The following is a 23111-nucleotide window of genomic DNA, read 5'->3' as shown; positions in this document are numbered from 1 at the left end:
ATTGCTTTACAATGACTTATCTCAAACCACAAAAGAAGGATTTGTTTTATCATTTAGTACTTTTTCCAAAAATGTTTACCTAGAATCTAATCATAAGGAAAAATCAGACAAATCCATTATGTGGAATATTTTATGCAATGCTGGCCTCAGATCTTTAAAAGTCAATGCTTAAAGGACAAAATTTAAAGGAAAAAAGAGGCTAAAGAATGTAATATTGAACTCTGACTTGATCCTGAATAAAAAACAAATCTGAATATATTAGCTTTGTATTAGATGATATTACTCTTTATTATAGGGATCATAATATTATATACACATAATATAGTATAGTATCATAATACTGTATAGTTACATAGGAAATTGTCCTTCTTCCTAAAGAGATGTATACAGAATACTTAGGGGTAAAGCATCATGGTATCTGAAACTTATTTTCAAATGCTTCCAATAAATAAATAAATAAATATATATATATATACATATATATATATTTAAAAATATGTATATACTCAATATATACCGATAACAAAAGATGAACACAAGTCCCATTTGACTTTTGCAATGACAAGAGGTCCTCAAAGTGGTTACCATCAGTGTAATTTTAATACAGTTTTTTTCCTTTCTTATAATGCATATATATATGTATGTTAATAAAACTGTTTATGTTCATATACTTCTAGCAATTAAGCAAATGTGGCAAGTATTTATAACTGGTGAATTTACGTAAAGGATAAATAGGTGTTTATCACACCATTCTTGAAACCTTACAGTGGATTTGAGTATTTTCAAAATACAAAGTTGGGGGAGAAATGTTTTATGGTTATGTTGGTGATTTTCAGAGACTGGAGTAATGTGACTCAACCGTGTAGTAAACGCACACACACACTATTCCAGTGTTTGCTAACTAGTTCATTACTGATGTCTGCGTATATCAGATAACAATCCCAGAAGGAAAATTGGGGGAAAAAAGAATAGTTTTCAAGGATTTGTCTGCTCCTCAATGTCATGAGTACGTGTGTCTGTTCCTGGCAGTGTTCAGTGTTCCCTTCCACTGCAACCAGTGATCCCAAACTGAACAAGTTCCCAAACAACTCACACTTTCCAAATGAAGTCTTCATTCATGCTATTTCCTCAGCCTGAACACTGTTCCTACTATTTTGCTTGTCAAAAATCTTACTCAGTCTTTAGGCTCAATTTAAGATCTCCTTCCTTCATGAACGTCTCTTCTAAACTGCCACTTTTCCCTCCAACAGAGAGCAATCACTCCCTGCTCTGTGGTCCCTATACCTCTCTTAAGACACAACCCTTCTTCTTTTCTGCATTATGATCACTTATGTACCGACTCATATTCCCTAGTGAGGGAAAGGGTTGTTTAAGTCTGCTGCACAGGCTCAAATCCAAGTCTCTTAGAATAATGCACAAGGCTCTCGTGACTTGGTGGCTACTTCCTTTTGAGTCTTATGTCTTGACATTCCCTTCAGTGGACTTGATGCCTGAGTCATAATATAAATCAATTTCCAGGGACTCCTGGGCCCTCCAGATTCAGGTCCCTTAAGTCCATGGCCTGTGAAGGAGCAAAGTGCTCAGCATGATTCTTATGATTTCCTGGGGCCTTACATTCTCACACAACCTGCAATCCTGGTGATTTCTCCAGGCTCCCAAACCAGCTACTTTCCTCTGTGCTTCCTGCACTTCAAGAAAATAGAACCAAAACCTTTCCTGCAAAGCATTCATGAGTTTGGCCAACTTTTGAAAAAATCAAAGGAGGCTTTCAATTTTCATGATGTTCCAACTTCCCTGAAAAAGAACCGTCCACATGTCCTTTGCCCACTGAGGCCCAGTCCTTCCATCTTGTTGGTTCCTCTTTCCTCCTTATCTTTGTCTTGTCTTCCCACTCTCCTCTTTCCATCCCTCCCAGAAGGAAAAGCTTGGCACCAGCCAACCCACAGGACTTTTATCCCAAGCACCTAGCAAGGTATTACAAAAATAAAACAAAAGCAAAATCTCATACTTTTCTCCTTAAGAGAAATTCTTGGGCCAGCTCTTCAGATAATTTTTAAAAATCTGTTATAAATCTATTCACGCCATGCTGTATAGTTCCCTATACATGCCATAGTATTTCATATTGTAATGCTTTTGCACATTATGTTCTGCCTGGAATGTCCTCCCTTTACTTGGCTACTTACACTTCCCCACTCATGACTCCCCTCTGTGTAGTCTTCTCGAATCCGCAGTAGCTGGCCTCTGCATCCCTGTTTGGTAGCACATTGTGCACAATTTTTACCTTTTCACTAGGTTGCAATGATCTGTTGTCCATGTCTGTCTTCAATGCCAGGCTACGGGCTCCTGGAGAACAAACACTGCCCCTCACTGATCATCATATTTCCAGTTTCTACCCCAGAGTTGATCAGTATAGTACATGCTAAATAAATACTTATAAAGTGAATGATGAATAATGAATGAATAAATTTTGCCCAGACCTGAGATTTAAGACTTCTAAAGTTATAAAGAAAGTCTGTAAAATGTTGGAACCATCACTTATGTCAGAGAACACCTCCTAATTTTGAGCGTTTATGAACCTCATGGTGCCAAGTAGAACATTTTACCTAGCTGGCTCTGATATTCTTTAGGTCATTAATCTGAAAACCTTCTGAGTCAGAAAGCCATTAAAAAACAAATCCTGTTGACTGGAATAGTGCATTTCACTTGTTTAGAGAAGCTGGCCTCCTGTAACCAGCACAAGGCAGTTTTTAGGGAGGCTTCGACTCCCCCAGATGGCTTAGGTTTGTTGCTGCTCAGTTACAAAGTTGTGTTTACTACAGCAGCAAGGCCTTATGATAACTTGTCCTGCACATAAGCATGATACATCTCTTGCTCCCTGTCTTGCTAGCAATAGATTGGCCAACTCGGTCTGAGCAATTTCTGTATTCATCTTGGACTGAACAATGCTGTAGGAATCATTCTAATTTGCATTTAGTTATACAATTATTACATCAACTCAATTTTTACAAACATCTTTATTGAGATATAATTCACATACTATAAAACTCACGAGTTCATGTGTACCAACTCAGTTCTAGTATATTGATGGAGTCCTGTAACCATTGCCACAATCTAATTCCAGAACATTTTAATCACTTCAAAAGGAAACTCTCTTTCCATAAGCAGTCACTCCCTATCCCTGACCCACCCTCCAGCCCACCATAGGCAACCACTAATCTACTTTTAGTTTCTATATATTTGCGTATTTTGGACTTTTCAGAGAAGTGGAATCAGAATATGAGGCATGATCAAAAAATACGATGAATGCTTAAATTAAAAATAAAATTATAGTAAGAGAGACATTGCCATTAACCCCCCTTAAAACACTCCCCCTTGCTTTGAACACACTTACCCCATCATTCTTGCCACTTTCTGAAGCAGTTCTGGAAGTCTTCTTCCGTGAGTGTCTTTAGTTGCACTGTCATGGCTGCCTTGATGTCCCAAATCGATTCAAAACGTTTATCTTTCATGGTCATTTTGACTTTGGGGAAGAGCCAGAAGTCACATGGTGCCAGATCCGGCGAATAAAGTGGATGAGGACACACCATAATGTTTTTATTTGGCAAAAATTGCCGTACCAGATGTGATGTGTGACACGGAGCATTGTCATGATGGAGGATGAAGTAAAGACATGAAAGAGAACTTCCAGAACTGCTTCAGAGAGTAGAATGTTGGGATAGTTGTGTTCAAGAATGATGGGATAATTGTGTTCGAAGCAAGTGGGAGTATTTTGAGGGGGATTAATGGCAATGTGTCTCTTACTGTAATACATTTAAAAAAAATTTAAACATTCACCATATTCTTTGATCATACCTTGTATGTGGTCTTTCGGGTCTAACCTCTTTTACTTGGCATAATGTTTTAAATGTTCATCTATATTAGTATGCATCAGTACTTTTTATTGCCAAATAATATTCCATTGTATGGATATAACACCTTATTTATCCTTTCACAAGTTGACACACTTGGCTGGAAATCACTTTTTTTTCTGTTATGAATAATGCTTCTAGGAACATTTGAGTACAGCGTTTTGCGTTGACATGTGTTTTCATTTCTCTTGGGTATATACCCAGGAGTGGAATTGCTGGGTCAGACGGTAACTCTATATTTAACTTTTTGAAGAACTGCCAGACTATTTTCCAAAGTGACTGTACCATTTTACATTCTAATCAGCAGTGAATGAGGGTTTTAATTTCTTCACATCCTCACAACATTTGTTATTATCTGTCTGTTTAAGTATAGCCATCCTAGTAGGTATGTAGTAGTATTTCACTGTAGTTTTGATTTGCATTTGCCTAATGGCTCATGATGTCAATTAATTAAAATTTGATGTCATGCATTTTAATTATAGTGACAAAATATGGCATTCTATTTTAATATTAGTTAATAAATTTTAGTGATTTTGAATGAAGTGGTAAAGAGAATATAGGCTGTTAAATTTCATAAATAGCAAGTGTATTTCATTTCCAGCTCAACTTAAAAAATTCTGACTTGGCTACATAAAAGTGAAAAAGAAGCGAAAACTTCAGAGATAGTTTCATAGGACAAATTCCCCATAGCATAATAAAACATACTTTAGGACAAAGAACAAACCTTGCTTCTCTTACTTAGTATTATTTTTCAAACAATTTGAACAAATTGAGGGAATATCTAAATCCATTTCTGTTGGGGAAATATCTAAATCCAATTCTTCTAACACAAATAAAATAGCGTTCACATCTGGAACCCAGACCACATGGGATGCTCCACGGGGCTTGGTCATTCTTTGTTTTGAAACAAGAAAGCAGAAAACATAATGTGTTCTTAACAAAAGAACCCACATTTGCAATAAAATTAAAAGAACGAACAGAGAGATTTTATTTTTGGATGGTGTACAAAACCATTAAATGAAATTAGAAATTGCAGTTCAAACAGTGGATTCAATTAAAAAGGCTTTAAAGCATTTTTTTCTTTGATCTGCATTTTTCTTTTTTTCTTTTTTGAAAAATAATGGGCATAATATGAGCATTAGCAAAACAAAACAAAACAGAAAAACAACAAACAAACAAAAAGAAAAACCCAAGACATAATATTTGCATAATCATTTTCAATTATCATCCAAATGTTGAGTTTAAGATCAATGAAATGTAAACCAGTCCTGCAAATAAAATTTTAAAAGGAGAAAGTCATATACCATTTCTGGTATTTTTACCTTCCAGCCAGCTCTGGGACCCTAGGATGACAAGAAGCTGCTCTTGTCCATCTAGTGTAGGAAGCATATCTTATGGAATTGTAAAAGTAATGTGGTCCTTAATGCAAACAGGAGGCTGGCATCTACAAGGCATATCAGTCAGTTCATTATCTGAGTGTTACGCCAGTTTAGAGGGCAAAGTACTGAGAAATGGGACAGCAAAACAAAACCACAATGAGATACCACCTGGCACCAATCAAAATGACTATTATCTAAAAATCAACAAGTAACAAGTGTTGGTGAGGATGTGGAGAAAAGGGAACCCTGTGCATTTTTGAGGGATTGCAAATTGTGGTGCAGCCGCTATGGAAAACGATATGGAGATTCCTCAAAAAATTGAAAATAGGATAACCATATGATCCAGCAATCCCACTTCTGGGTATTTATCTAAAGAAAACAAAAACACTAATTTGGAAAGATGTATGCATTCCTGTGTTCACTGCAGCATGATTTACAATAGCCAAGATTTGGAAGTAACCTAGGTGTTCATTGATAGATGAATGGGTAAAGAAGATGTGGTATCTTCTGGATACCATGGAATATTATACAGCAATAAAAAAGAATAAAATCTTGCCATTTGTGACAACATGGATGGATCTAGAAGGTATTACGCTAAGTGAACTAAGTCAGGCAAAGATAGACAAATACCATGTGGTTTTACTTATATGTGGAATCCAAACAAAAAAGCAAAAAAAATGAACAGACAAAATAAAAACAGATTCAGAGAAATAGAGATCAAACTGATGGTTTCCAGAGGAGAGGGGTGTGTGGGGATGGGTGAAAAAGGTGAAGGGGAATATAGTCAATAGCAGGGTGATAACTTTGCACCGTGATAGATGGGGATTGGACTTTCTGTGGTGATCATATTGTAAGGCATATGTATTGTACACCTGAAACTAATATAATATTGTATACCAACTATACTTAAACAAAAAATGTTTTTTAAATTTAAGAGCTTAAAAGGGCAATCTATGTTTTTAAATAAAAAGAAACATCTTGTTTTAAAAAAACAAAAAGAAACAAAGCTTTTAAACTGAAAAAGAAGTGAGCTATTGATGAATGTTTATCTGTTTATAGGTCTTATATAAAGGTTTGTTTCCATCTCTTTTCAAGCAATTACACATAATAAAATGAGCTGAAGATTTTTAGATTTTTTAAGTTAGGCATAAATAAGAATTTGTTGTCAAATAGATTCATTAGCCACATGAAGTGTATTTAAAATAAACTTGTAAATTTAGGGGTCTTTTAGATTTGTTTATATTGATTCAGATAAACTTTACCTGGGAACAGGTGGCAAGATAAGGAGTTTTCTGGCTCTGGGATTCTGTGACACTTTTTGTAAAACATTAGATAAAGACAACCTGAACATTTTATTTAATGATGTTGCTTAAACAAGTTGATTTTATGATTTGTTAAGTGTAAAGAAATATAAGGAGCTAAATTTTTAAAATTTGTGTAATGGTTATTGTCTTGTTGGAAATGTACTTTCTAACTAAATTATAATCACAAACTGATCTTTATATTAAATATTTTTAGGGTTTGACGATACTTTCCAGACATAAAAAATTAAAGGAACTTTCTCTATCTGAGTGTTATAAAATCACCGATATTGGAATTCAGGTAAGATAATTAAATCATTCTGTTAAAGAATTTAGATTGAAAATTAAGCACAGATTGCATAAACTTTGCGGGTCATAGTAGAAAAAAACAAGTGGATTGGAAGAACACTTCTGTGATCTTAGTTGAGACAAGAGCAACTCCTGTTCTTTAGTTAGGTCTCTGCAGCCTAAAGTGAGTGAGAGGATTTGTTTTCTCATTCTCCCATCTACTCTCTGCCTTCCCCACGTCAGACTCATCGGATAAATAAGGATAGGTAGACATTTTACTTGGAGAATGATGAAATGCAACATGGTAAAAGTCGGTGTCTGTAGATAGAAATGTTATATAATCTAACCATGAAAATTGGGAGTTTGAAAACTATACCAGGTACTTAACAATTAGGAACTTGAGTTACTCAAACACAGTGAGTAGCATACTTTACCAGAATGGAAAACATGAGGTAGTTGAATTGGATGAATGACTGTGTGTTCAATTTGGTACTTTAAGAATTTGTGAAAAAGGTAAATTTCCTAGACCTGGCCTTGAGGGATGGGAAGGAATCAAGTAGCGATTGTGAACAAGCTGCAACATAACATTAAGCATCTCAGTATGCTGCTAAGAGAAGAAAAACCAGAATCATATCTCATACCTGTGTTGAACTGAGGTAAAACCTGGTTACTTATTAGTAAAAATGGAAGGTAACATTCTGAAAGGGAACCAATGACCTAGGAATGTGGAAACTTAAACACATTGGAAGCACCATAGAAAATGTCCTGCATGTTCAAAACCCCTGCTATTTATGAAAACCTTGGACTAAACTAGGAAAAAAAAACATTTTTAAATAAGAAAGAAACTCTCTTACTGAGGTAAAAGGATTGATCCCACAAGTGGAAAAATAACAAAAGTGATAGCCGAGAAGTCCACAGAGCATGGCAACTTGAAGCTGTCTTCTATGAATTTGAAATGAACTTTGTAAGAAATTCTAGCATGACTAATAGGAGAGTGTTAAAATATTATATAAACTGGTGAGCTATGGAGGATGCCAAGTCAAATGGTGCTCTAGACTTTAGCATAAAATTCTATAGTTCTGGACCTGAGGGAATTTTAGAACCATCTAAACCAATTGCCTAATTTTACAGATGAGGAAATTAAGGCCCAGAGGACTTAAATGAGTAGTCCAGTTCTGTACCTCCTCAGCAAAATAATCTAACTACAGTTCTATGGAAATGAAGAGTAGAAATGGAGAATTGTTGTTCTAAATGGTTGATTGACAACATGCTGACTATATGATCATACAGCTGAATCTGGCATAGCTTTAAAACATGTAATCTTTTAAAAATTGGTGTGTATTTGTTTTCAATAATCTAAAGGAGAAAATAAAAAAGGAGGAATACGGGAGCACGGAAATACAGAATTAATTATCAGTTGCACAAGATTCGATGTCCTATTCAAGTTCACACACAAAAAATTTGTCTCATCCTTCTTCTTCCTGCTTTTGGAGTGTGTGTGTATGTGTGTGTGTTGTGGCTTTTATCCAGTTTTATCCCTTGCAAGGTTCCAAGGTTCATACTTCAGGGTATGTGGTAATTTCTCTTCTGTGCCTCCTCCAGCCCAATTATTAAGTCCCAAAAGAAATGAGACAAAGAGGGGTGAGGAGAAAGTGACACACAAGTCAATTCTACAGTTCCTTATCTGGATTTACAAAGGGGGGGAGAGTAAAATAAGGTAATTAAATTAAGATGTTTAGATTATCCACAATTTATCAGTAATTCTCTTTCTTGTTACTTGTAAAAGGTAACTACAGGAGATTCTCTTTTTAGCAGAAGACATTGAAAACTTATATTCTACAGAATGACTTAATGAGAAAAATGACGAAGTAAACATTTTTACTCTGGTTAGATTTCGCAAGAGTCATGAACATAATAAAAATAAGAAATTACCTCATTTTAGTGTTTTACTGGAAACCACAACACATACAGATTGAATGTCAATAACTCATTAATATAGTATCCACATATATAAATGTGCATTTTTTCTTTATTCAGGTTATCTGTGGATGAAAACCTTGCAGCTAAACAAAAGTTTTTAAAATTATTTCAGTGTTGGTAGATTGAAGTAGTTGGTTAAGAAAAGGTATTAGAGAGGGGAAAATCAAATTTAAGGACCTACCCATGAGTGTATGTAGTGGAAAATGTGCATATACGAGGTTGGAAAATTAAGTTCACGACCTCATCCTAGAAAAAGTGCTACATACCTTATTGCTGATATCACTATGGTCACCTTCAAAGTACCTCCCCTTGGGAAGCTATGCCCCTTGCCAGAGCCTAGTCCACTGTTCAAAACAATTTTGGATCTGTTTTTCCAGAATGGCCATCAGAGCTGTCAGTGTATTATCCTTGATGTCCTGAATGTCATTCCAATATTTTCCTTTCAAGATTTCCTTTATCTTCGGATAAATAAAGAAGTCATTGGGGGTCAGGTTGGGTGAGTAGGGAGGGTGTTCCAATATAGTTATTTGTTTATTGGCTAAAAACTCCCTCACAGACAGGGCTGTGTGAGCTTGTGTATTGTCGTGATGGAAGAGCCATGAATTGTTGGCGAAAAGTTCAGGTCATCTAACTTTTCACGCAGCCTTTTCAGCATTTCCAAATAATAAATTTGGTTAACTGTCCAGCTGGTACAAATTCATAATGAATAATCTCTGTGACATCAAAAAAAGGTTAGCAACATCATTGCAACAAGTTCTTGAACTTAATTGCCAGACCTCATATGTCTTGCCCTAACACTCATGTTGGATTCATTCTTGCCTGAACAGTAAAAACTGGATTACTCTCCAGGGACTCTTTTTTGATCTTAAAACTCTTACTTTGAATCACTGAACTTTCTCTCTAGTTATGTTTTTTTATGCAAGATTTTCATCAATCATTCTCATGAGTTGATAGATTCCACCCCCAGTGCTTAACAAATTTGATTTTAGAGGACTTTGATACATACCAACTTATAATACCAAAGATGGATTAGATGTATTGACTCCACATAAGCAACCACTTTTTTTTTAAAACCAGCATTGATTTCTATTTGGTTTCCAAAATTATATCAAGAATTGTCAAAACATGAGATTTCAATAACTCCACCTCTTCTCCAGGGATAGTTATGTTGATGGGTTGCATGGGAAGCAACAAATGTAGGATCTCTTCCCAAATGGCCTAATCCTCGACCTTTGGGGCAGCAGACCCTCTGAAATCTCCTGTATGGGGAGACGAGACATACAGACGTCTGGACACTTTGTATCATTTGGCCGTACTGCTCAAAAAAATTCTTTACCTTATCCAAAACTCCGGGTTACTATTAGGAAATAATTGACTAAATAGTCTGTGATGGAGATACCAGAAGGGCCCAGTTTCATAATAATTTTACAGGGTCTTGGGAGAGGGAAATAAGGAATTCCTCTGGTAGCATTAAGAAGAGGGTATCTGGTATCTTATGGAAAGAACAACTCCCACAAAACCTGGAACAAGGAAGAACTTTGTTGCAGAAATCTGTTCTTCATGGCTTAATCATGCCAAGAATGATCTCCTAGAATTTATAACAGAACAACATACCCTTACAGGACCTAAGGTACCTGGAATCAACCGGGAGTCACAGAGAAACCCCCACCAAGATACCCACCCAGGCATCATTTTCTCTTCAAAGGCGACGAGCAAAAGAAATAAGCTCAATATTCTCTGTTGTTCCTCACACTAGTGTATTTCCGTTTGTAGAGGTAATTCGATAGGATTAGCAATTTGCTCGACTTCAGAGGATGTGGGATTTGACAGCTTGTCATTTTCCCACAGTCCGTAAGGTTCCGAAGGATACTAGAGTCATGGGTACCATGTTTTCTTGGCTAATGAATAGCTGACTCTGAGAACGCCCCACCCCAGTCCTGGCTGCTTGCCCACTCCCGCTGGGGAGAACCGTTCTCAGACAACTGAATCACTCATGGCCTCACTAAAAGAATATGCACATCTGTTATGTTCATGTTGAACAGCCATATAGAAGAACAGTAAAGAGAATGTGTTAAAAGGAAGATAATCCTTTGGAGGCTTCTCCCAACCTTTAAGGAACATTCATTTATCCTCTATAAGATGAAACTTGCCAAAAGTTAAGCAAAACCTGTCAGATTATCTGAAGGCAAAAATAAAAAGGCAGGAAAAATATCAGAATCCCACTGTCCTATAAGAGCATGAGTTTATGATTATTTTACTTCTTAAACCTAAATGGTCAATCTGTTTTTGATCTTCTGCAACATACATGGGCTTTGCTCATCGTGCGTCCCCTGAGTTGCTCTGGTATGTCTCCCAGGAGCTATGGTTTCTCCATGCATGACTTCTAATAACCTTCTTTACCAACTTCCAGTTAAATTTTGTGCATGATTTTTCCTTATCCCAAAGCCTTCAGCATGTTAAAGGTGGTGAAGTGGTGTTTTAAGATTTTACACAGCAGATGAGATTGTTCGAGGATCTCTCTGGTTGCACTGCTGACAAAAGCCAGCATTTGTACAGGGTGTTATGTCAGCCAAGTGGTTTTGGAGTACGTTTTCTTTCCAACTTCCAATAAGCTGGTGAGATAAAGAGACAGTTGTTTTCACTCTCCTCTTTAGATGAGGAAACTTGAGGTTGAGTAACTTGCTCAAGGTCACAAACACAACTTCAGATTCCAGGCCCTTTGCATTTCTACTAGACCGGTAGCGTCCCTTGACTATATCATTGCTTTTTCCATATGCTCCCAAGTGGGAGATCAAAGCAGCACTGAAGGTTCGGGAACTCATGATTTCCTAGAGATCCTTAAATGGAAGAGGCCACAGAGGACAATGTGACTTTGTCCTTAGTATAAAGGTTCTGAGTTGCTATTATCTTGGCAAACAATGAGAAAGAGAATAAGTGTGGTGGATGGCTGGGCAAAGAGAAACTCATAAACTTTTTCAGGCTGGTTAATATAGTTTAAGTCATTTCCATGTCCTTCTTGTTCCACAGAGGCTCTTAAGGAGTCCTAGGTTATTGGCCATTAGACAGCCAGTTGTTGTTTTTGTTTGTTTGTTTTTCTTTAACTTACCTTAGAAAAATGGAAAAAGTGTGGGTTATGCCACAGGCCACAGAAAAATACCTGATTGACTTTGGGTAGCCCAACCCTGGCACATTTTTATTTTAGAGATAAATTCTAAAGCCTGAAACAGTTCTGGATTTTTTTTTCCCCAACAAATCCTGATTACAAATTATTATTCAAAGATATTTTGTTGTGTTCTTTTCCTGGTCTTCTTTCCAATATACATTCTCTTTCACCATTTACCCTATCTTCAGAGAAAAAATTTATTTTGGCAAATGAATAAGATAATCTGTTTCAGTGTAACAAGAAAATATTAGAAAATCTACTTAGATTTCTTTTTATCTTGTATACCTTATTTCTGTTTTTATATGTGTGGATAAAAAAGGGCTCTGTAATAAATCTGACTGAAAGTAAGCTCACAGGGTGATCTGATCACAGATTCCTAACTGGCCAGGTCATGGTGGGCAGTCACACCCCAGGCCTGTAACTTCTTTAGTGAAGGGTTTTAAGCCAGTTCTGTCCATTGTTCTTGTGTATCTAGGTTAACACAGCTTTGAAATATAAGTAATCCTTCTTCCAGAGCCCTGGAAGGCGTAACTGCCCGCAAGGGAGCACATAATCTTGTTACCTATCCTGTGTATCTTTGCTTTTTCCCATCTTCATATAATCTTTCTTACAGTCCCTTCTTAATTCCAAATGTATAAAAGAAACTGCAGAACTCATTCTCTGGAACATATGAGATCTTGCTTCCTGGCCTGTCATCAGTTTGGCTCAAATAAACTCTTATTAAAAATTCTCTAGAGGTTTGAGCGTTTCTTACGTCATATTCTTTATAAGATATACTATATAAGATATACTATATATTTAAAAGATATACTATATTCTTTATAAGATGTTCTTTATAAGATATACTATATATTTAAATAGTTGTATATCTATATTTTATAAGTAGACTAATATACATTTATTGAAAGTATATGCTCAAATATTTTACTATGGTGTGTGTGATTTTAAATGTTTGGCAGTCATAGCCATAGAGAAGTGGTCACTACAAATAATAGTGCTTGCTACTGTTTACTGATGGCTTACTATTTGCCAGGTACTGTTCAATTTCTTTATTCATATTAACTCAATCCTCCCAACAACTCTACAAAGTAGGTGCCATATTAAGGGTGCTATGTTATTCCCATGTTGCTGACAAGATCATTGTGGAATCGAGAGGTTGGGTATTTTATCCAGAGACACAGAACTTCTAAGTGGCAAGATTTGAACTCAGGTCAGTGGGCTCCAGACTCTCCTCTTAGCCATTCTCAGGCACTGCCTCTGGCAGTTACTAAACAGCGTGCGAGAAAGGACTGGGCTTGGGCTTCTGAGAGTGATCCATGGGAGCTCATTCTCACTCCGGAGCTAAGAGGCATGTCTCATTCCCTTTGGACACTCTCCCATATTGAATATCTTCTTCATGTCAGATGTTGGGGCCACAAAGATAAATTAGGCATGGATTCTTCCCTCAAGAAACGGTCAATGCAGAAGATAAGAAAATTACATAAATAGCTATAGTACAAGTAGAAAGGGAGAAAGACAAAAAAACTAAAATTAAAATTAAAAGCTATAGGAATTTGGAAGAGGCAGTTCTTCCAGAGGGAGAGATTTGGGAAAACTTCATGGAGTAAGCCATATCTGATCTGGCTTGAAGCTAAAATTTCTCCCCCAAATCACCATATAATTTGGTGACAAGTTTCATCATGAAAGTATCTTTGGAAATGCTTGTTTGGGGCCTTGGCCTTGCCTCCTTTCTCTTTCAGAGTCCTCTCCATATTTCAAAGCAGTATGATCCTCTAAGTCTGGGCCGTAGGTAAGCTTTGTTCAACCTGGTTTCATGGCAAGGAGTATTGCATCTCACCAGGAGGGAGGCCTCAGGCTCTGCAGAGTTCGGTTTCGGTGGCAAGGCCCAGCTTTCCCAGTTCAGTGTGCCCAGGATGCAGCCACTCACACATGTTCTGATGCCTTCTGGGAGCGAGGCAGTCTGGTGGAGTGGAGCGCTACACCTCATGGGGATATATGAGGCATCAGAAACTGTAGTTTCGAATTCAGTTTATAACTTAAAATTGTGGAAGTGTATTTCAGACTTTGAGGCAGCCAAAAACAATCTTCATAGAAAATGGTTCTTGACAGTACAAGATTTTTCCAGAATTATCAATAGGAAAAAAAATCCCCAAACTTTGTACTGTAGTAGAATTAATCAGAACCTATGAGGCAAATAGACACCATCAAGAGACGGTGTCATGAATATGCACCATGAGGTGAGCTTTTTTAAGGCTAGGAGCTGCCGCCTGTCAAGATGATTTAAATCAGGATTTTGGCAGAAGCACATTATTGTGACAGTCAGTAAATGTGAGTGAAACTCTGTCTCCTCACATACCCAGTTTAGGAATGCAGTCAGTAAGCCCCCACACTGACTCAGCTCAGAAGATATGAGGATATTTAACTAAGAGATTTGGAGGTTTTCTTCAAGATTGTTAACTCACAGCAAAATTGGTTGATGTGTGGGATGGGAGCCAAACTTGATAACTTTTGCATTTTCTCTTCATCTTCATTATAAAAGATTTTGACTTGGAAGAAGCTTAGTCTACCATTTTCCAAGGAATTAAATCGATATAGGTACAATGCTTCTGTAGCCCTGGAGCCAGAAAAGTATATAATAATCTTATCTGTAGGGGAGAAATGGAATTTCATGAGTGATTATGTTGAAACATGCCTGCAGACTTAAGTACTTAATATGACTTACATGTCTCTAAAGGAAAATATGAATTGTGAGAGATGAAAAGTTCTGACTTATGTCTCAGATCTGTGCTGATTTATGCCAAGCATAAAGCCTTGGATCAATCTTTGTGCTTCAGATCTTCCATGGATGAGAATGCTACTATGAATGTATCATAGGCCTTCTAATCATTTTTATGTTATTGTTTGAACCTCTGAGAAAGTTCAACTTCAAAGAATATTAGAGGTTTAAAAAGAGGCTTAAAGCAGAACTGATCTGAGCAGTCCAAGACATTGACAAATGCTACTGAAGAGGGTTTTTAGACACTAAGAATCTTGAATTTCCCCTTAAAGCTTGTTTCCTCTTTTAATAAATTATTCCTATAGATTAAATATTCCTTCTTGCTTTAAATTTTCTCTGGTCATTGAACTCTACCCATTTTATAAGTAGAGAACAATGTTATCCTACTCCTTGCAAAATAAGAATTCCTCTATTATTAAAAAAGAATTCTTTATATCTTTGAAGTCACTGATAAATTGATTAACCAACTAGTATTTATTGAGAACCAACTGTATGTAAATGTGATACTTACGAAAGTGATATAAAAAACTAGCAGAGTTCAGATAGTACCTCTGAGAGACTTACTGCATTGAAAACCCTGTTGAATCTCTGAGCTGAGATTCAAGACCACTAATTCCAATCCTTCAAAGCTAGATCCCGTCCTGCACCACACTGGTGTGCCCTCTATACTTGATTTCCTTTAACGAAAGGGACCTCACTATTTCCTGATAAGCTGCCCCTTCCATTTTTTAAAAAATATTTATTAAATTTATTGGGGTGACAAATGTTAATGACATTATGTAGGCATCAAGTGTAGAAATCTATAATAAATCATCTGTATATTGCACTGTGTGTTCACCATCCAAAGTCAAATCTTCCGTCATCATATATTTGATTCCCTTTACCCTTTTCTACCACCCCACCTCTTTCCCTTTAATAACTACCATACTATTGTATGTGTCTATGAGTTTTTGTTTGTTTGTCTTGTTCATTTGTTGCTTTCAGTGTTATATCCCACATATGAGTTAAATCGTATGGTTCTCTGACTTATTTCGCTTAGCATGATATTCTCAAGATCTACCTATGTTGTCGCAAATGGCAGTATTTCATCTTTGCTTATGGCTGAGTAGTACTCCATTGTGGATGTATACCACATCTTCATCCAATCATCTATCAAAGGACACTTCATTGTTTCCATGTTTTGGATACCATGAATAATGCTGCAACAAACATAGACTGTGCTCTTTCCATTATATTGTATTACCAACCGCAGAGTGTTTGTTATCTAATTCTCTCCTCCAGATTTCTTTTCCTCCATTCATTTGGCTGAAATACAACTACTGACCATATAGGTAAAATTTCACTAGTGCTAACTTTAGGAAAACAAAATTCTATTATCAGAATATTACTAAGCTGTTAAACTGGTATGTGTGAATATCTTTTGTTATAAAGAACTTTACGACAAATGGATGTAATGGCCTTTTTTTTTTGCAACAAGATGTAACACATCTATATTCAGGGACTGAAATTCATACTAAGTAAACATCTGTGGGTAACATGGCTCTACATTTATATAACATTTGAATAAAAACTAAGGAAAAGAAAAAAATCTTTGACTTTGGAATGTCTTGCAGGCCTTCTGCAAAGGCTCACTGATCTTGGAACACTTGGATGTTTCTTATTGCCCCCAGCTATCAGATGAAATTGTTAAAGCAGTGGCCATTTATTGCACTAACCTCACATATCTCAGCATTGCCGGCTGTCCAAAGGTATGTATAGAAATCAGAGCTCAGACATGTCAGATTAAAGCCCTGCCAAAGAATTCAGACAGAGTAGCAGTCAGGGGTTGGACTCATCATAGAACTTGTTTTCTTTGCCATGTCTGAGGTATTCATTAGATTTTCTTTTCTTTCTCCAAATTGGAATTTTCAAAAAGTTAAAAAGACTCCTCATACAAGTATAAAAATGTATCCAAGATTTGTTTAATTCATCAATGAGAGAACCAGCAAAATGGATTTTGTAGAGAATTTGATTAAACTGAGTATTTATAGGAACTGAAGAAAGGATGTTGGACTATTCTTTCAACTGCTGGGTTAGATCCAAAATTGGTTAATGACCAATAAGATATTAAATCCATAACCTTGGAGTTATAGTTTCTACCAGAAATAATTTGCATCTCTTCTGGACAAAAATATAATAAGTTATAACATGGAACTTCACTGAGTTTAGACCCTAATAGTAAATAGCAAGTCAAACAACAACATAATTCCTCAGGTGTGTCTGTTAATGTTCCAGCGTAGCACTGAAATGACATACAATCATTTTGTCGTATTTTCAAGTTTTTGATAATTTTTCATGACATTTGTTTGTAAAAGAAATATGTACTCATTGAAAACTCTTTGGACTCCATATAAAAGCATAAAGGAGAGTAAAAATCCATTGTCATACAACCTTCCAGACATAACCATTGTTGGTATTTTATACTTATTCTTCTAGATTTTTTCTATGTACAAAGAGATTAGAAATAGTTATAGAAAGTTTGTGTCTTGTTTTTATTTTTAAGAATAGAATCATATTTTCCAAAATGCATTGTAACCTAGTTTCTTTTAATATGCTAAGGATATATCTCTATGTCAAGAAATAGAGATTTCTGGTTCTGGATTAATATGGCAGATTGAATATACACATACAGGTTTTTTTCCGTCTTGAAACACTACTTAAACCTGCAAAATAAGGATAAGAGCCCACGTTGATAGGGAAAACAGGAAAGGAGATAAGAACAACAAAATTTGAAAGCTTGGAAATAGATGGACTAATTTAGCAGACCAGAGACAGCTTTGATTCCTAAGCCAACAGTAGAGAAAGCTGGAAAAAAAAATTGATTTACACCATAGAGTAAATGAGTTTGATTTACACCAAACTCAGCAGTACTGTGTACCTCTGGAGCTGGGTTAAGAGGGTGGCTGAAATAAGGAAGATGGGTTAAAAGCTCTTGAGGAGTAAATAGATCCCTAGATCTCCCTTACTCCACATCTCTGGACTGTCCCTCCCCTCCCTCACCAGAAGATGGGAGAGTTATTTCCTAGAGCCAGATTGCTCAACCTTGGCATTGTTGATATTTTGGACGAGATCATTCTTTGTAGTGGGTGGTTGTTCTGTGCACTGCAGAATGTGTGTCAGCATACTGCTCTACCCTCTATACGTCAATAGCACCCAGCCCCTCACACCTCCAGTCATGACAGTAAAAAATGCCTCCAGATATTGCTACTTGTTCTCTGGGGGACAAAAATCATTCTACTGTCTGCTCTGTACATAGTAAAGCAGAGGGTTGCTGGGCTGGGAGACACCATGTATAACTGAGAGCTTGGGTACAAAACTGAAAACGGGAATTAAGTGACTAAACGCTGAATGCAGAGACACTAAGCACTTTTCCAATACAGCATCCAGAATTTGGCTGCCAGATCTTTCCCTCCAGGCAGAAGATCAGAAGCCTCTTTTCTGGGGATTCTGACTAGACCAAGATGAAAGACCAAAGAATACTGACATTTGGGGTTTTCCCAACAAAAAATTCACCTAGACCATTGAAGCTTTAAATAGAGAAGGCCCACATTATGCCCTCAGACCTTCTAATCAGTTTGTAGACCTCCACTATTAATCATGAACAGACAGTCAAGAATTATCAGACATAAGAGAAAACCCTCTAAACTGGAAGATAAAGACCAAAACAAATTGACAGGAAAAACTTGGTGGAAGCAAAATATGCAGAGGAAAGAAAACTGAAAAATCTTTTGAAAAACTCAGAAATTGCAAGATTAGCCACACTGCTCTCTTCTGTCACATGCACTGATGGGATTCTCTTTTCTAAAGCATCACTCAGACTCCCAAGATGCCCTGCATTCTAGCTGGTTTAAAATTTTAGCTTCTCAGTTGTTTAGTTTTGTGGTGAGTAGATTAAGAGTGTGATGTTAGAACGTTCTAAGTTTCCTCCATAGTTAAGGAGGAAGAAGAGGTAGTCGGGGAGAAGATGTGGTAAAGCATGACAAAATTAATCTAGAGAGTTCACAGCAAAATTTTTGTTTAATAATGTACTTGTTTAGAACTCGGGAAACCAGATGTCTTTCTGGTCAGTGTCATCTGATTCGGGATGTGTGTGGGGTCCAGGAACTCAGCACACTAACAGATTGACCTTCGACCCTCTGCAGCCTGAGCAGTCACAGCTCAAAGGATTTTTGCTTTCATTGCACGTGGACATGTGGACATGCAGCCAGCACATGGCTCCCTGGGAACGGCGCTGGCTGTAAAGCAGGCATGCATGGAGACTGCGCTTTTTAATGTGCTACTAATTAGGGAAGAAAGTAGGAGAAGGAGCAAAGGAAAGACTCCAGTGAGAACAGGAATTTAGGCAGAGGATTTTTGTCCCACTTTGTTTTGTTTTTTTGCTAAGGAGAAACTAAGGGAATTCCTTCTATAAATTGTGCAGTGGACAACACTGTCTTCCTGCAGCTTAGAAATTAAGGATGATGTTACACAAATAAGGTATTATGAATTGAATCACTCTACGTCAAAGATGTAGGGTGATAAAAGGAAGGGGAGTAGATTATTTCAGAACCTCAGTGTAAGAGAGAAGAGTTTTCACTTTACCATCTATACAGGTCAAATGAGTACCCTGATTCAGAAGATGTGGCGACCATAATTTGGACCAATCTGAATACTCCTCACCCAGAAACCATAAGGCTATGGTCCTAATATATGCATATTCCATCTACATTGCTTTCGATGAGCCATAAAAGACATTAGTATCTGGCTCATCATTTTAGACTAGGTTTCCCAAAAGCCTATGGGTCAACCTTGAAGGGTCACCTTATCCATCTCCTGGAAGACCAACTCTTCCTTGCAACCATCTTACCTCCAAGATCAACGAGTAGTACTGTGACCTCATTCTACCCAGCACTAAAACGGGAATGACATACTCTCTGATTAACAGGACTGACATTAGGGTCCTGCGTCTGGGAGTGAAGAACGTAGCCAGTCATCTCTACCTCTTGTTCCCAGCCCCTCAAAGTACCAAAGTCACCTCCATTATTGAATATCTTGAGCTTCTGATCTACAGGAGATGTCAGGCTCCTTTTCAGCGCTCCAGTATCAATAAAACTTAGCACTGTGAGCTCCACCTGTCCTCCACCTCATTTTCTTTCCTTTTTTTCTATAACGCTGAGGGCATTTTTTGTTTTTAATGACATCAGATCCTCAGAGACCAACATAGTATGGGAGGAATGTCTAAAGGCATTTTTGTGAAAATCAGTTGCAATGTTAAACCTGGGTCCTGAGCATGTTCTGGAAATAGGGCATGCTTAGACAATGACATCTATTTTTCCAAACTTAAAAAGTGTACATTTCTGCATAATTCTCTCAACTTTATGTTAAAAACAAGAATCAGGCCTCATGGCATGTTTTTAGAATGTTCAAACATTTACAGCAAGAGACTAAATTCAGTTGGAAAAAGAATTCCTTTGGGGAGAGTAATCTAGTTGATTCTGCAAGTCTCAGTTTAGCTATAAATTCATAAGCTAGGTCCTGAGTAAGTGAAATAACCTTAAGTGGAATTGAATTTCTTCTGCAGAACATCTGGGCAAACTTTCCAGATGTTGCAACCCTCAGCAGAATCTCTCTGAGATTCATAAAGTATCTGTGGCTTCTGCTCCTTTCTCCCCCTGCCTACTAACATCTACCTCACCTACTTGTCCTTTTCCAGAACCATGTCACTTCAGATGTAAACCGTCAGCGATGTCCAGTCCCTTCTCACGGCAATCTGGTCCTTCTGCGGGTTTAACTTCAGGGGATATGTATACTGGGGGTGTCCAAAAAATGTACACACATTTTAAGAGTTGTTAACACTTTGGTCAACATTGCTCAAGCAGTAGCTCACCGTAATCAGAAGTGTCTGGACGCTGATGGTAACCACTTTGAGCACCTGTTGTAATTGCAGACGTCAAATGTGACTTGTATTCATCTTTTGTTATCAGTACATATTAATACAATTTTTTTCCTTTCTTAAAATATGTATACATTTTTTGGCACCCTCTGTATATGTTTTATAGTTCTGTAACAGATGATGTTATAAATCCCATTACTGAAGTATTTCATAAGTTACTCGTATTAATGTGACAGATTTTACTAAGAAAATTTTGATGAAGCTTCCCATCCATACCAGAGAACTCTAAAAAGAACAGCAAGATCACAGGTTTTGTTGGCACCACTTGAAACATACATTTTATTGTTCTGGAAGTACTTAAATCACTAACTTGAATTATAGACCTATCATGTGATAAGCTGATTAGAGAGAACTTGCAAAAACCTGCAAGGGTCCTAATTCTGTTAGTTATGTTTCTGTCCCCCTAAAATGTTTATGTCCCCCTCAAAATCCATATATTGAAACCCTCATCGCCAATGTGATAGTATGAGGAGGTAAGGCTTTGGGGAAGTAATTAGGTTTAGACTGAGGTCATGGGGATGAAGCCCCCATGATGGAACTATTAGGTTGGTACAAAAGTAATTGAATTTTTTGCAATTATTTTTAACCTTTTAAACCGCAATTACTTTTGCACCAACTTATAGTATCCTTATTAGAAAGAAACAGCTCTCTGTCTGTCACATGAGGATATGGCAAGAAGGTAGCTATCTGCAGACCAAGAAGAGGGCCCTTACCAGACAATCTATGGGCACCTTGATCTTGGATTTCTCAGCCTCCAGAACTGTGGGAAATAAATGTTGTTTAAACTACTCAGTCTATAGTGTTTTGTTATAGCAGCCCAAACTTACTAGTATACTATTCTTCCCTGGGATGGAGTTCATTGAAATAATCAGTACTTACTTTGGCTGTGTGTTTAGATTACTGACTCAGCAATGGAGTTGTTATCAGCAAAATGCCATTACCTGCACATTTTGGATATTTCTGGTTGTATCCTGCTTACTGACCAAATGCTTGAGGACCTTCAGATAGGTTGCACACAACTTCGGATCCTTAAGATGCAATACTGCAGACTTATTTCCAAGTAAGTACGTACCTGAATATGAAAAGTACTTTTTGAGAAAAGAGAATATGTGACAATGGCATTTGTAATCCATTGTGGCTTTCAGAGTTAGGAAGTTGCTTATTTCTTTTTTTTTTCTAATTGAACCCAACATTTTGAGCTGAATCAAGGGAAGCGCTCTTCTGAAATGATCTTTGTGGTTTCATGTCCCGGTCTCAGTAGCCCTCTAAGTCCTCCTTCCCTGACCTTGCAGATGTCCAAAGCCTTTACTATCTTTCAGTAGAATTATGCTAGCAGTTCCTCTACTCATCTTTCAAAAAATTTTTATTCAGTTTATATTCCCCAGGGCTTAAGAAAGCAATCGGGTTAAGCCATTCCCAGTTAAGTATAAATTACTAACAGGTATCTCAAGCCCCATCTCTCCCAAAGCTATTTGTTCAAGAGTTGCTTTTCATTTGACCAGAGATTTCCTATAAGATCTATGGCCCAGAGGAAGCTATGCTGACTTTACTGCTACAGGCCAAATGTCTGTTCCCTCCACTCACAAAATGTTTCCAATGAAATAATAGTTGAGTAAATAAGCAATCTATAAAGACAGAAGGTCTAGGGTGTCTACCCTGTGAGTTTTTAAATAGAAAGCAGTTATCTGCTCCATTGTTCTGTTTTTTTCCTATGGCTGAGAGTAAAAATGTGCAAGTATTTTAACCAAGCTGTGGAGTGTTCAAATTGGGAATTCTTGACCCATCCCTGAAGGTCAGGCTCTTTCCTGCAGGCTGGAAAAATAAATACTAATAATTGATATTATCAAAGTATAAAGTGCATAATATGTTCCAAGCATGCAGATTTCATAGAGGAACTTGCTCAATCAGGCGGCCCCAGCATAAGCTGAACCATGAGAACTGGTCCTTTGAGGCCTGAAAAAGAAAACGGTTTCTGATCAAGGCTGTGTGTGCTAAAATGAAGTGAAAACAAAACAAAAACTATAACCGTAACCATCTCTCTGGATCCAGAAATGCCATAGAGAGGATAGCCAGCTGAAGCTGGGTCAGATAAAAGGGGGTAGGTTCTTGAAAATTTTTGAAGGGGAGTGATGACTCAACTCTTTCTGATAGGTCTGAAGAAGATTGATATGGATATTCATTTTATTGAAAGAGGTTACCATGAAACAAGTTCCCTGCCTTGTCATGTCATTAAACAGCCAAATTTGAGCAAGATGGCAATGAATGAACACTGTATCATACAAAGGAGTTTAGCTTCTAATATTTTTTTTTACATTTTAAAAATAAGTTTCAGGTGTACAAAACAA

At 37.0% G+C, this 23111-nt stretch overlaps 2 protein-coding genes across 4 annotated transcripts in view; one reads left to right on the top strand and one right to left on the bottom strand.

The window, feature by feature from the left end:
• The window catches only part of FAM185A (family with sequence similarity 185 member A), a 112061-nt gene that overhangs the window by 17875 nt on the left and 71075 nt on the right, over nt 1-23111 (bottom strand). Inside the window, exon 10 of one of the 3 annotated variants that reach the window (XR_013995330.1) lies at nt 21024-22719. The exons of 1 other annotated variant lie outside the window; for it this stretch is intronic. Coding sequence is in view for 1 of the 2 variants with exons in the window: in XM_081079556.1 (XP_080935682.1) it covers nt 22651-22719 (69 nt within the window). In the remaining variant the exon portion in view is untranslated. Of the gene's footprint in view, nt 1-21023; nt 22720-23111 lie in introns of those variants that run through there. One more of the 3 variants, XM_081079556.1, reaches the window with a different exon arrangement.
• The window catches only part of FBXL13 (F-box and leucine rich repeat protein 13), a 201019-nt gene that overhangs the window by 170020 nt on the left and 7888 nt on the right, over nt 1-23111 (top strand). Inside the window, exons 18-20 of the mRNA XM_081079549.1 lie at nt 6806-6889; nt 16409-16543; nt 21663-21826. Coding sequence (XP_080935675.1) covers nt 6806-6889; nt 16409-16543; nt 21663-21826 — 383 coding nt within the window. The remainder of the gene's footprint in view (nt 1-6805; nt 6890-16408; nt 16544-21662; nt 21827-23111) is intronic.

This window comes from Rhinolophus hipposideros (genome assembly GCF_964194185.1).
Source record: "Rhinolophus hipposideros genome assembly, chromosome: 18".
NCBI lineage: Eukaryota > Metazoa > Chordata > Mammalia > Chiroptera > Rhinolophidae > Rhinolophus > Rhinolophus hipposideros.
The sequence above is the reverse complement of the archived record's forward strand: the minus strand, read 5'-3'. Positions and strand labels throughout refer to the sequence as shown.